Below are 14883 nucleotides of genomic sequence, written 5' to 3'. Positions count from 1 at the left end.
GCCAGGGTCATTAAAGGCTTCACCCAACTGAGATGGGTCCTAGAGATGTCCTGTCTTTAGGGATTAGTATCACATCAGGCAGTGTGGTTGATCACTGGGAGAAACAATCTTTTATTTCTAACCATTAAACAGTCAGGGCTGTAACTCTGTAAGAACGTGAAATAAATTAATGAGAACAATCGCAGAAACCCGTTGCTATTACAAACAAAAAACGTCATTTCAGAGTTCAAGTGGAGAGTTCAGACATATTCCTTCAGCGAGTAACAAGCTGCTGGGTTCTGAATGGGCACCGAAGGCTGATTTGTGGCATTACTGTTCCGATAGCCTTGTCTACACTCACTGTTTGTAGGGTAAGAGCAACAGAGAAAGGCTCCTCCGATACCAAGGAAACAGGTGGCAGACCAGCCCAAGTACAGGGCATCTCCCAGTTCCCGCTTCAAACCCTCCGGCACAAGTGGATTGTAAAAGTCTGTGATAATATTGTGTGCGACCCATGACACAGGAATCAAAACACACAGGCCAGCCAGGAAGAAAAGGCAGCCAGCGATAGCGGACGCATAGCCCTTCACTCTGCTGTCATCCCCAGCGCAGTACGTGCACTTCATTCCCACTGTTGATACCATGATGGCCAGAAGTCCCAAGGAAATGGCCAGACACATGAGGGCCCTTGCCATCTGCACATCCCCAGAGAGGTCAAGTGTGGAGTCGTAGCTATCACATACCAACCGGCCCAATGTCTGCTGGTAGACGCAGGTCATCCAAATCCCTTCCCATGTGATCTCTGTATTCAGTATGGTGCTTCCAATAAATGGTGTGATCTTCCACTGTGGCATTCCTGTAACCGCACAGACACACATCCATCCTACTACACCAATTAGGAAGCCAAAACATTCCAGAACAGTGCTGGCCATGATCGTCACAGTTCCACTTATCTTTGAATCGATCTCTCTCACTGTCTCTATGATGCCTAGTCTCACACTCGTTCTCTTTAATACTTAGTCTCTTTCAGTCTGTCCCTTCTGTCTGTTGATACCTGTGTTTCTCTTTCACTCTGTTTTTTTCAGTCTCCTACTCTTCTCACTCTGTCTCTTTGCCTACCTCTGTCACACTCTCTCTCTCCCCCTCTCTCTCTCTCCCTTGTTTCTCCTTCTTAATCCAAGTCTCTTACTGTGTCTCTGTCTTTCTGTTTTTCTCTGTCTATTTGACAGTTCTGTCTGACCACAGGATCCTTCACTGGATGCTATTGTCCAGTTTACATCTGCAGATTCCAGATGACAGCCAATGAAGAGCAGGTGAATGACAAGAGAAGTATTTTAACCAAAATAAACAAGTTTGAACCTTGGCAGTTTGGCCCCTCTGCTCCAGGGAAAGCTTAAATGATGTCGGCAGCAACTTGTAAAATTGCATCAGCCTCAGTCACCAGGTGATGGATTTCTGTTCGGGAGGGTGGGGGTGATGGAACACAAAGAGATAGGGAATCAATGATGCCGAATAGAATTTTAATTGAACAGTTGATACTCTTACTGTTAAAAGCAGATGCCAACACTTAAAGGTGAAGCCAGATTAAATTACCCTGACAATTTACTAAATCTTATGTAAGATCTTTTTAATAATGTCTCACAATTAATTAGAAGAGCTAACATTGATTGACTCCAACTTTAAAGAGATTAGTAAAGAAAGAAAAAGACAGCAGTGGAATATATTCCTCATTAATGTTAAAGCCTATTTGTTCTTAAATACCATCTAGATTTAATTGGTCTGTTAATACTATTCCCTGGGCCCGAAGGTCTGATTTCAATTCTCATCTGTCCCAGGTGGGTGTCATGTCCAAACAGACTGTTTAAAAATACTTGTAGATACTTTTAACCAATTCCAATGTAAATGATTCATAGAATCTCAATTTGTTTCCTTGAGTATATACCCATTACACCAAATTTTATTTGCTTCATTATGAAATATGTGAGTTAATAAGATGCTGTGTGCAAATTGGCTGCAGTGTCCAAGTGCTGGGCTATCACTGATTACAGTCAACTCATGACACCAGCCTCTGGGGAGCAAGCAACTAGAGCTGTTTTTGTTAGATAAGGACATTAGAAATGAGAGTGATCTCGGAGCTGGAGAAGGTCAGACAGCGCTTTGAGCATGTTCTTCCAAGATATAATGGCTGACCACCTACCTACACTTTACCGTACTATCTTCTTTGACTCCTTCAATATCAAAACTCTATTGGCCTAGGTTTAGAATGTACTGAACACTGAGCAATTGCCCAGGGAATTCCAAAGATTCACAATGCTCTACACTAAGAAATTTCTGTCCTAAACTGTCAAACCTTTATGCTGATGTCCCAGGTCAGATGTTCACAGCTGAAGTGAATAAATTGAGTTAGGAAATGACTCAATTTGGCAGATCCTCTTTGATGTACAGGGTCCCATCATTCACAATTTCTACTGCAGAGATTTGGGGATTAATTTGGACTGTTGTCCTTGGAGGCAGATCAGATTTGGGGGAGTGCTGAGGTGGGCTGGATAGAAGGCTTGTTTCAATTCTCTGAAACTTTGACCCAGTTTTTTGAAAGGTTGTTAGGCTGTTTACTTGTCCTCTTTCAACATTATGCCCAAGCCCCCTCACCCAACACCCCACCCCAAATATATCCCTTTTGTGCCACTTTGTTACCCAACGATACCACCTGATTTCTCCACGTCCCTTCCATGCCACCTCTTTTAGCCCATGCCCTTTCCACAGCCACCCATCCAGGGTCAGGAGCCAGGGAAAAGAAAAGTTTTTAACCGTCCAATTGCACTCTCAGCCATAAACACTTCACACACAAAAACAGAACACTCTCATTCATAAAACCACATCAAAGACAGCTAATTATTTAGTATTCTATTAAAACTGTGAATCAAAATTTGAACTCAGCCTCCCTGCTCAGATAAACCAAGAGTTCATTATGAGTTCAACTGTAGTAACAATGCATGAAGAATGTCAGCAATGAACTGCAGAAAAAGGTGGGAATTCTTTTTAAATTACACCAGATGATTTGTCAATTGGTTTAGTCCACCAACAAAGCATGCATCTACTTTAACCAAGCTATCATTGCAGCCTAGCTTTTTTTAAAGGACTGGGAATTTGAATAACTTCAGGCCATGGCAAATAACAGATCTGATCCAACCTTCCAAGAATTTTCCCGTCTCCTCCATAGGTTTGTGACTCCTGCATTATGGGTAAGTCTCTTGGAACTGTGATAATGGGGCCTATTTATACTCAACACCAGTTTCATGTTTCACACTCTGCAACTCACGTCTCACCCATTTACTACACTGACAAAAATCATATCAGTTGGAAATGGGCTGCTCATCTAGGTCCTGCTACCATTCTTATGGTCTCCAGAGTTATCTCAACTCTGCAAAAATGCCTTGTTATAGACTCTTCAATCAGGAGAAATTGTCTCCCAGCAACCAACCTGGCAAACCCTCTCAACATGTTATCCATTTCAAGGAGGTCGCATCTCATTGTTCTAAACTGCAGAGAAGACAGACTCATTCTATTCTATCTCACTTTATTGACATACTTTCCGATTATGAGGACCTATCTAATAAACTTTGTTAAACTCCCTCAAAGACAATCTTTTCGTGATCTCACCAATGTCTTACTTACACTTGCTTTCTATAAAAACTCAACCTCTTTAAAGGAAGGGTAACATACTATTTTCTTTGCTAATTGCTTGCTGACCTTGCATGTTAACTTTCTGTTGTTTGGGTACAAAGATCTCCCCAATACCTTCATTTTCCAAAAGTAGATACATACAATTTTGAAACTTTTTGTCATTTGTGACCTTCCCCCATGGAAGCCATGAACACATTTTTTTTTCCTTGATGTATGCAGTTTGAAACACACTTTCAAATCCATTACCAGGGTGAAAAAAAACTGAAAAGAATCAATACATTTGTCTCTTGATGAGAAATGTGAGTGAGGAGATAAGGGATTTCTAATGCACCCTTTCTGTGCATAAGAAGCAATAAACATGCAGAGGAAAGAGCTATGGAAAGTCAGGGAACTTCATTTCCTGCCTGATTTAATTTAGAGAATGCCCTTAAATAAGTGATAAACACTCCCATGCAAAACTGGCAGAAGTCTTTTTAATTCTGGAAATGGAACTCCAAACGTTTTTCCAGATTGTAGGATCCTGATTGCAATCTTCAGGGAGTAATGGTGAAACACAAAATAGACATGCTAACCTCAGATCTTCCAGGCATAATGGAGGCTAATGGACTTAAAGGGACAGCTGATAACTGCTTTGGAAAGCCATGATGGGAAGATGTCAGTGTTGGACTGGGATGGGCAAAGTTAAAAATCACACAACACTAGGTTATAGTCCAACAGGTTTATTTGGAAGTACAAGCTTTTGCAGTGCTGCGTCTTCATCAGCTACCAGATGAAAGAGCAGTGCTCCAAAAGCCTGTACCTCCAAATAAACCTGATGGACTATAACCTGGTGTGGCGTGCTTTGGAAAAATAATTCTTTGTTTTACTAAATCCATGGGTTACTGTGTCCGCATCCAGGAGCAACATAAATTCCACTTTTCCCTCATTGTTTCTTGGCGATATCAGTGGGCTTGTTGCCCCACAGTTCCACAAATAGAAGTAATTAGCTCTCTTAAGTGATTATTCTTCATGGTCAGATTACAACAGGATCTGGACCAGATGGGCCAATGGGCTGAGAAGTGGCAGATGGAGTTTAATTCAGATAAATGCGAGGTGCTGCATTTTGGGAAAGCAAATCTTAGCAGGATTTATATACTTAATGGTAAGGTCCTAGGGAGTGTTGCTGAACAAAGAGACCTTGGAGTGCAGGTTCATAGCTCCTTGAAAGTGGAGTCGCAGATAGATAGGATAGTGAAGAAGGCATTTGGTATGCTTTCCTTTATTGGTCAGAGTATTGAGTACAGAAGTTGGGAGGTCATGTTGCAGCTGTACAGGACATTGGTTAGGCCACTGTTGGAATATTGCGTGCAATTCTGGTCTCCTTCCTATCGGAAAGATGTTGTGAAACTTGAAAGGGTTCAGAAAAGATTTACAAGGATGTTGCCAGGGTTGGAGGATCTGAGCTATAGGGAGAGGCTGAACGGGCTGGGGCTGTTTCCCTGGAGCATTGGAGGCTGAGGGGTGACCTTATAGAGGTTTACAAAATTATGAGGGGCATGGATAGGATAAATAGACAAAGTCTTTTCCTTGAGGTCAGGGAGTCCAGAACTAGAGGGCATAGGTTTAGGGTGAGAGGGGAAAGATATAAAAGAGACCTAAGGGGCAAACTTTTCACGCAGAGGGTGGTACGTGTATGGAAGGAGCCGCCAGAGGATATGGTCGAGGCTGGTACAATTGCAACATTTAAGAGGCATTTGGATGGGTACATGAATAGGAAGGGTTTGGAGGGATATGGGCTGGGCGCTGGCAGGTGGGACTAGATTGGGTTGGGATATCTGGTCGGCATGGATAGGTTGGACTGAAGGGTCTGTTTCCATGCTGTACATCTCAATGACTCTATGACTGAGGCTAGGCTGTGAATGATAGCTGGCTATTGGACTGTAGAGAACACTTACAGAACAGCCAAGTCCACTTTCACTTTCAAATCACTTCTCTCTGGTAGTATCCAGGGCCTACTCCAATCAATTTCCTATGCCCTTGCCTAACAGCTGGTAAAGCCTGGCTGATATCAGTTAATGCAAAAGTAAACAAGGGCTGTAATGTAAACCTGGGAACTTGGTGATCTGCAGAGTATATTCAGTCCCCCATCCCATTTAAAGTCCATTCTGTATTGGAGTGAAAACTATTTCCATGTTGTTCTCTTAAGTTGTAATTTTTGTTATGATGTCACACAGGAAGAAAAGTATCTCTGCCACATATAGAATATGCTCAGAATTATGATCTTCCTGATCGGCAGGTTTATATAATGGTTGATGAAACCTTAACCCTAAAAAATTAATAAACATATCACCTGCATCAACATAATTATTCTACAGAGCAGAAACAGGACATTTGGCCCAATAGTTCTTTGTTAGCTATCATAGACACCTCTTTTCCTCTCTTCATCTCACCCCATCAACATACCTCCCTATTCCTTTCTCCCTCATTTACTTATGCACTCTGCCCTTCGTCAAAAGCTGAATCCAATAACCACAAGCAAAATGCACATAAACACCAGAGGCAATCAATTCTGAAGCCTCCATCTAAACTTGAAAAGATGAGAAAAGATGGATATATAAAAATCCTCTTCAGGGACGTTCCTGGGAAAGATCGGATTCCCTACAGCGTGGAAATAGGCCCTTTGGCCCAACCAGTCCACACCGACCCTTCGAAGAGTAACCCACCCAGACCCATTTCCCCTCTGACTAATGCACCTAACACTATAGGCAATTTAGCATGGCCAATTCGCCTGACCTGCACATCTTTGGACTGTGGGAGGAAACCAGAGCACCCGGAGGAAACCCACGCACACACAGAGAAAATGTTCAAACTCCACAGAGGCAGCCACCCGAGGCTGGAATTGAACCTGGGACCCTGGTGCTGTGAGGCAGCAGTGCTAACCACAGAGCCACTGTGCCGCTCTGAGACTATCCTGAATCTAGAACAAAACCCACCAAGTACTAAAGTCAGCAGGGTGTTCTAAGTGTCTGTCACACTCTTCATTCTGCAAATGTTACCTTTTTCCAGTTTTCCAAGTCACAACTCCCAGGCTACCCCTCACAGACTCTTCCAGAAGGACATATCGTGCATTTCAAACAAATTCTTAATGTCCCAGTCAGAAACTCCTTTGTTTTAATGATAATCTTAGACAGGTTAATTAGTACTTCTATTAAAATATTACTGCCCTCCAATTGTGATAAGTATGGGTGATCTGATATCAAATAATGAGTTCTTTGGACAGCATCTGGCAAAGATCATTCTTTAATCCTGCTATGAGCACCTTAGCTGAAATCAAGCTGTAATCTAAGACAATGATATCCACTTTCCCAGGAATACTTTCTCCTCTTCACGTACTGGTAACATTATCTCTGGCCTTCAGGAGATGGATAACTTTCCATTTTAGCATGCACTGCTTTCAATAGGAGAATCCTCTGCATGAATGGAAGCCCTGGTTAAAGGTTCCTACATTTGGCCCTCTATCCGCTAGGTTGATCTCCCTCAATGCTGGAGGGAATCCCATTCCAAGACTCGTGTAGGATTTATCCTCCCAAAGCTTCTTCTCTCCAGGGAAAAAAAAGAGGATTGAATAGAACTGAAGTAGCACAATTGCATTTTTGGTAAGTTAGATATTAAGAACAGTCTAAATGGAGATTTCTCTGCATTGTCTCATTAAGCATTTCATGGTCAATTCTCATTTGATGAAGACATTTTCTCATCTTCTATCCAATTTCCTTTAACTCTGCCCAAAGGATTACCACTGTCAATTTGATATATAACGTCCCATATCCACCATCCTGATGGAGTTTGCCAGCTCATGTTAAACCACTGGCAGTTTTGCAAAATGGACCTGCAGATTCTGTAAACCTGGTTGACAGTGTTCCAAATGCAGCTTACCTAATGCACTTACAACTATTTAAAAAGGGATCCTTTTAATTTCTTTTCATTAGGGATCAATCAGAAATGGATAATGGGAGGGTAGCATGTTGATTCATGGCATCGGCTGGTTCTGTTTATGAGTTCAATGAGAATTATACCAACCCAAATCAGATTGGGGACAGACAGTTGGTAAAATGGTTGCAGAAAGTATCCCACTCGCCGTAAGATATTTCCAGAAGCAGGGACTGGAGATGAGTAAGCCAAAAAATAAATTAACATTTCTTTTTGGCCACTTTGTGGCCCACCGAAGCACCTCAACAATCGCTGCCCTCACAACATGGATAGAGACAAAAAAGCTGCAGATGCCGGAATCCAAAGTGGACAGGCAGGAGGCTGGAAGATCACAGCAAGCCAAGCAGCATCAGGAGGTGGAGAAGTCGACATTTCGGGTATAAACCTTTCTTCACGACTCACCTCCTGATGACACCAGGCTTGCTGTGATCTCTGCTTGTCTACCTCACAATATGGATTGCAAACTGGAGTATTCAAAGCCCCCACAGCAACACCTCTCCATCCTCTTGCAGTCTCAACATCGACCAAATCTGTCAACGGTATTGCTAAAAAATCCCCTCCAAGGTCCCACCTTTTGCCTGTGCAGGCTAAGGACCCACACTGAATATAGGCAGTAGGAGCCACATGTGCCTGTAAAGCTCCAGTCCTAATTCTCAATAATACTGCATTGTAAGCATGGGCCAGCAGAATTCCTCGTGGTTGGTTTTAGTAAGCTTAAACATTGGTTCCGGAGAAGCAAACTATATCCTCAGGATTTTCTTCTTAATTCACTTTAATGCCATGGACATTACTGGCTGGGCCAATATTTATTGCCCCTCCCTAGTTACCCTTAAGACAGTGGTGCCTTCTTGAACCGCTGCAGTCCATGTGCTGTGGGTAGGCCCACAATGCCCTGAGTGAGCACGTTCCAGAATTTTGACCCAGCGACACTGAAGAAATGGCAATATATTTCCAAGTCAGGATGGTGATTGGCTTGGAGGGGAACAACAGAACATAGAACATAGAACAATACAGCACAAAACAGGCCCTTCGGCCCACGATGTTGTGCCGAACATTTGTCCTAGCTTAAGCACCCATCCATGTACCTATCCAATTAAAGGTCACCAATGATTCTGACTCTGCCACTTCCACAGGCAGCGCATTCCATGACCCCACCACTCTCTGGGTAAAGAACCTACCCCTGACATCCCCCTATACCTTCCACCCTTCTCCTTAAATTTATGTCCCCTTGTAACACTCTATTGTACCTGGGGAAAAAGTCTCTGACTGTCTATCTATTCCCCTGATCATCTTATAAACCTCTATCAAGTCACCCCTCATCCTTCGCCGTTCTAATGAGAAAAGGCCTAGCACTCTCAACCTATCCTCGTATGACCTATTCTCCATTCCAGGCAACATCCTGGTAAATCTCCTCTGCACCCTCTCCAAAGCTTCCACATCTTTCCTAAAGTGAGGCGACCAGAACTGCACACAGTACTCCAAATGTGGCCTTACCAAGGTCCTGTACAGCTGCAACATCACCTCACGACTCTTGAATTCAATCCCTCTGCTGCAACAGGTGGCAGTGATCCCATACATCTGCTCCCTTGTCCTTCTCGATAGAAGTGTTTGTGGTGAAAATGTGTTGCTGGAACAGCGCAGCAGGTCAGGCAGCATCCAGGGAACAGGAGAATCGACGTTTCGGGCATAAGCCCTTCTTCAGGACCCACAGAAGTGTTTGTGGGTTTGGAAAGTGCTGTTAGAGGAGCCTTAGTACATTTCTGCAGTGCATCTTGTAGTTGGTACACACTGCTGCTACTGAGCATTGGTGGTGGAGGGAGTGAATGTTCATTGTAATAGATGGGGTACCAATCATGTAATCCCTGTCCTCCATTCTGAATGGTGCTGTAGTAGTACCCTGAAAAAAAATGATGCCTTCAAACCAGACCACTCAGGTTTATTTGTTAAAGGTTAATTAGACATGAGAATGAGCAATTGGAGACAAGTGGAAAATTCCAATCCTAATGTAAGGATAGCCTGTTTTTCCTGCATGACCTTGATTGTCTGGGGGGTCCCATTCTTTTGTGTAGTTGGAGTCACCTGGATGATGTTTTCTGCACAATGGAATGTCTGGGAAATGCTGACAGTCGTCAGATGGTATCAATATCAGAGACTTTGTCACAGACAAAACTTAAAAATATGGGGTAGACCATTTAGGACAGAGCTCAGGAGAAACTTCTTCACCCAGAGAGTGGTGGCTGTGTGGAATGCTCTGCCCCAGAGGGCAGTGGAGGCCCACTCTCTGGATTCATTTAAGAAAGAGCTCTCAAAGATAGTGAAATCCAGGGTTATGGAGATAAGGCAGGAACAGGATACTGATTAGGAATGATCAGCCATGATTATATTGAATGGCGGTGCAGGCTCGAAGGGCTGAATGGCCTACTCCTGCACCTATTGTCTATTGACATTGGGTTTCATCTTAGACTGGGATCGTGACTAATGCCAGGAACCGAGTTCTCCAGACCAGCCATCTCAGGGAGTCCCCAACAGACACAGGAACGTGCAATTCATTTTTACTATATATTTACTGCTAATAAATGCACTTATTTAGATCACTTAACCCGTATTGCCTCCTTTTTGTAAAATACTAACAGATTCAATGTTGAGCCATAATATATGCCAAGCCCCCTGGAGTTATACTCATCCAGGCAAGAGAAAAGCATGCCAGGACACTCCCGAACCGTGCCCTGTAGATGGTGCTCTGAGGTTACAGGATGCAAACTACCAACGCACGGAATTCCCAGCCTTTGACCTGCTTCCATATTTACATAGGATGAGTGAGAAGCAATGGATTTAAAGTTATTGCTGCCAATTTTTAAAATAAATTTCCAATAAATGATTCATTCCAAAAATACTGCCATAAAAATATGTAACACTATATTCCACTCACACCAGTGGTCAGGGCAGTGACAATCGTGTTAAAATGAGATATTCGCCTACACGTTGCATTTATCAGGTTTAGAAGATTTCAGTTCTAGAAAGCAGAACAGTTTCCGTTTTGGACCACTTGGCGATCAATCTGAGCAAAGGTCACTCTGCACAGCTTCATTACGTCACTCTCTTGTCAGGGATACTGTGCAGAGTACTGATCTCCTTGCTCTGCCATCATAACCCAAGCCAATATCTCTTATGGCATCTGGTGCAATGCCAGCCCATATCCGACAGGTATTCTATAAGGGATTAGCACTGGGCAGCCATAATGAGTTTGAAAAAAAAACGCCAAAGTTAAAGCAAATGTCTAATCCATACCACTCTACTCAGGCATGATGGCCTGAATGACCTCTTTCTCAACTGTAACATTTGGATGGCTCTGGTGTCCTATTGTCCTAGGGAGACACTTGTAGAATTGTGTCTCTGGTTGACTGTCTGATTTTGTTATTCGCCCCAGAAAGAGATCATCAGGACAGCAAGTTCTACTTTGTTGCTGGCACTTTATTTCACAAATTGGGTAGAGTTTGATGACTTCTCTTTAATCCTCAAAACTGTCTGGGTTGAGAATTTTGCAGGAATTCTGAATATGCTTCCTGGTCCATATTGTAGAATCATAAATGCAGATTCAGATGTTGATCCTGGGATTTACAAATAAATCATCATGTGAAATTATTGAAATAAACATCTCAATGAAAATAACAGTTTATTTCCAGATATGTACACACAACTACTGTTCATGTAACAAAATGTCCCACGTCACTTCACAGGAACACTACCAGACTCAGTTTCAGTTAAAGCTACACAAGGATATGTTTGTTAAGGTGACCAAAGGTTGGTCAAATATGGAGATTTAAAGGAACAATTTTCAGGAAGAGAGAGGTAAAGAGGTGGGAGGGAATGTGTGTGAATTCCAAAGCTGGGAGCTAGAAAGCTGAAGGCATAGTAGCCATTGGTGGAGTGATCAAAAATTGGGGCATGTCAGTTGGACAAGTGCTGGATTCCTGGGTAGTTGTGGCACTGGAGGAAGTTACAAAGGGATGAAAATATGGAGGGTTTAGAATATGTGAACAGAAACTTTACTTAGCTAGAAGTCAGATAACACAGGATTACAGAAGAACCAGAATTAGTGCAAATTAGGATGTGTGTATAAAGTCATGGATATACACAAAATGTACACACAAATCTTTATGTGGGAGAAAGTGAGGACTGCAGACGCTGGAGATCAGAGTCAAGAGTGTGGCGCTGGAAAAGCACAGCAGGTCAGGCAGCATCCGAGGAGCAGGTGAATCGACGTTTCGGGCATAAGCCCTTCTTCATAATTCCAGGTGAAGGGTTTATGCCCGAAAAGTCAATTCTCCTGCTCCGCGAATGCTGCCTGACCTGCTGTGCTTTTCCAGCGCCACACTCTCAACACAAATCTTTATATGCCTATCCCAATGCAAAACTTTCATTTGTCATCTTTAGAGGACATTACCTGACCGTCACACATTGCAAAACCCTTTATGGTTAATGGAACAATTTTGAAGCACAGGCACTATTGCAATGCAGGAAACAAGGCAACTAATTTGCATTCAGCAAGCTCTTACAAGTAGCAATGTGCTAATGACCCGGTAATATGTTTAATTGAGGAACAAACATTTTTCAGGAGACAGGACTTCTTTGAAATAGTACAAAGAGATTTTTTAAGCCCATCTGAGAGGGCAGCTCTGACAATTCCACACTCCTCAGTGCTATGGGCCAAGTGCTGGCAAATGAGACTAGATTAATTTAGGATAACTGGTCGGCATGGACAATTTGGACTGAAGGGACTGTGCTGTACATCTCTATGACTCTATTCCTATGGATTACACATCAATGTCAGAGCACAGCGCTTACATCATTTATTTACTAAGCCAGACTTCGAGGTGATCCTACAATCAAGCACTACATTTCTCTGAGTGAAAGTGAGATGTCTCTATTAATGAATGATGGTTTAAGAGACTGCTAATTGTACAGGGATCAGTTACAGTATTCATAGCTGCTACACCTGATCTTGCTTCATGCTGCGTAATCATTCCTTTATCAATCCTCTATGATGGTTCTAACCATCATTGCCATGAAGAGGTCATTTCAGAGTGTGAACAACGACGGCATGACTTTCCAGAAATTTCTACAAAGCCCTGTAAAAATATTCAGTTCACAATCATCAAACTCCAGCTCAGCCATAGTGCTGTGGTCGGCATTTGACAGCTTTCATTTTTACTCAAAGCAACATGAAGGTTACGTAGGTGATAGAAATAAAGGCAGAATTGGCAGGCAAACTTCCTGGATTCCCCAAACAGCAGCAAACATCATCCTCTCTTGCTGTCTCACTGAGTTTAACTGAGTCTGAGCATCCTGGATTTAATTCCTCTGGTCTGAGTTCAGACAGCTGACCTTATTTTGAATATTCTGAGGAGATCTGCAAAGAATGTATGGTGTTCCTCAGCTAGTGACCAAAAGAATAAAATTCAGTCAGGATTCACACTGCTATTTTGATCCATTCCATTGCCAGATATCTGATACTCTCCATAAAATTTTACATCCCTTGTTTAGATTCTAGGCTGTACTTCATTCCTGGACATCTGTTATTCCACAATTCATCCTCTTGAATTCCTCGATTAATCTCCAGCCTCAAATTCATTCCCTGGATTCGGTTATTCAATGTAAACTCCTTGAGCCTCTCAATTAAATTTCAGCTTGGTAACTCACTCCAAAGTATTTTTGTTCCATTATTGAAATTGCAAGACCCCTAAGTTTAACTTGAGCTTGATTCAATTCAGCCCCAGGGACCAAAGACACCTTGTGATATTGTTGACCAGGATAATTCCCACTCTAGAGTATTTGGCATCCTCCATTTATAACAAACTGTGACCTTACTGCTGAGGTGCTCATGCCTGACTGAATCAGGTGAACACTTCCATAGAAACAACAACAATCTACATTTAGGTAGGATCTTTAACCGAGCAAAGTGGTTCTGGGAAGGATGAGGCCTTAGAGTAGTGATGGTAATATTCCAGCGTATTGGGATTCAACATGGAAGTCATTAAATACAGGCATTGGATGAATGGGATTTGGTGTGAGCACAGAGGCAGCAGAAATCTGGATGAGCTGAAGTTTAAAAAAGTTAGATTGTGGGTCTCTGGTTGGGAGATTGTTGAGCCGAGTTGTGAGAAAGGACAGAGTTGAGGATTTTGTCTGCGACCATTACCTGTTTGCAGGGGCTGTGAGCTGATAGTGAGTACAATTCCTCACGTAGCCTTCACTGTGCTCACTGGCTGCTGGACATGAGCAGCAGAGGATGCTTCCCCCTAGGACAAGCACAAACGCTGAGCCCCAGCCTAGGAACAGGGCATCTCCCAGATCTGTCTTCATGGACGTGGGCACGAGCGGGTTGTAGAAATCAGCCACGATATTGGCAGCAGTCCAGGAGACAGGAATCAGGACACATATTCCTGCCACGATGAATAAAATCCCTCCAGTTACGGTCAGTGAGGCTTTCAACCTCTCCTCAGCCCTCGCAAACTTGGTGCACTTCAAGCCCCCGCATGACACCACCGCAGCGAAAATGCCCAATGCCACGGCCAAGCACATGAGGGCCCGGGCTGCCTGGAGGTCAGATGGCAGGGCTAGCAGTGAATCATACACATCGCAGCTCAGGAGACCACCGCTGTCGTTGATGCAGCTCATCCAGATCCCCACCCAGCCCTCCTCCACTGTCAGAATCGTACTGCCGCCGAGGTTGCGGATCTTCCACTGTGGGATCGCCATAGCAACGCAGGCCATGAACCACCCAACCAAGCCAGCGACGAATCCCACCACTTGGAAGCCGGCACTCGCCATAGGATCTGCCCAAAATCCCTCAGCAACTTCCCAGAAATGCTGAACTGCTGTCCCCGCAGCAACTCTCTCCCTGGTTGACTGTCAGGGCCACCAGGTTAACTTGCCGTAACGCCAAAGAGAAAGGTAGGCCCTGAGTAAAGGGCTCTCACCTCGACCATCTCTCACTGCCAAAGGCACAAAGGAAGTGATACTTTCAGCAGCTCTCCCTGCACATACTGAAGGATGGATTTCTGTGTGGGAGGAGCAGGGAGAGAGAATAGAAAAGGATCCGAGAGACACCAGTTAGAACTACAAGCGAGTGGCAAAGCTGCTGATCTTCAAGTGTTTGACAATGCTGTAATGTTGTAAATGCTGCTGTTGCCTTGAAACATCAGAAGCAATATATAAGGTCTCGATAGAATATTCCCTTGGCCGATTTCCTGC

At 43.4% G+C, this 14883-nt stretch overlaps 2 protein-coding genes across 2 annotated transcripts; both read right to left on the bottom strand.

Moving 5' to 3' along the window:
• Positions 1–239: 239 nt before the first annotated feature.
• Positions 240–911, bottom strand: LOC122563592 (claudin-4-like). Its single transcript, XM_043717519.2, has one exon. The coding sequence runs from the start codon at positions 909–911 to the stop codon at positions 240–242; it is 672 nt and encodes a 223-aa protein (XP_043573454.1).
• Positions 912–13824: 12913 nt separating this feature from the next.
• On the bottom strand, positions 13825–14460 carry LOC122563593 (claudin-6-like). The gene has a single exon (XM_043717520.2). The coding sequence runs from the start codon at positions 14458–14460 to the stop codon at positions 13825–13827; it is 636 nt and encodes a 211-aa protein (XP_043573455.2).
• Positions 14461–14883: the final 423 nt, after the last annotated feature.

Source organism: Chiloscyllium plagiosum, unplaced genomic scaffold, assembly GCF_037043375.1.
Source record: "Chiloscyllium plagiosum isolate Xiang-an unplaced genomic scaffold, Cpla_swu_hap1 HiC_scaffold_30, whole genome shotgun sequence".
Lineage (NCBI taxonomy): Eukaryota > Metazoa > Chordata > Chondrichthyes > Orectolobiformes > Hemiscylliidae > Chiloscyllium > Chiloscyllium plagiosum.
The sequence above is the reverse complement of the archived record's forward strand: the minus strand, read 5'-3'. Positions and strand labels throughout refer to the sequence as shown.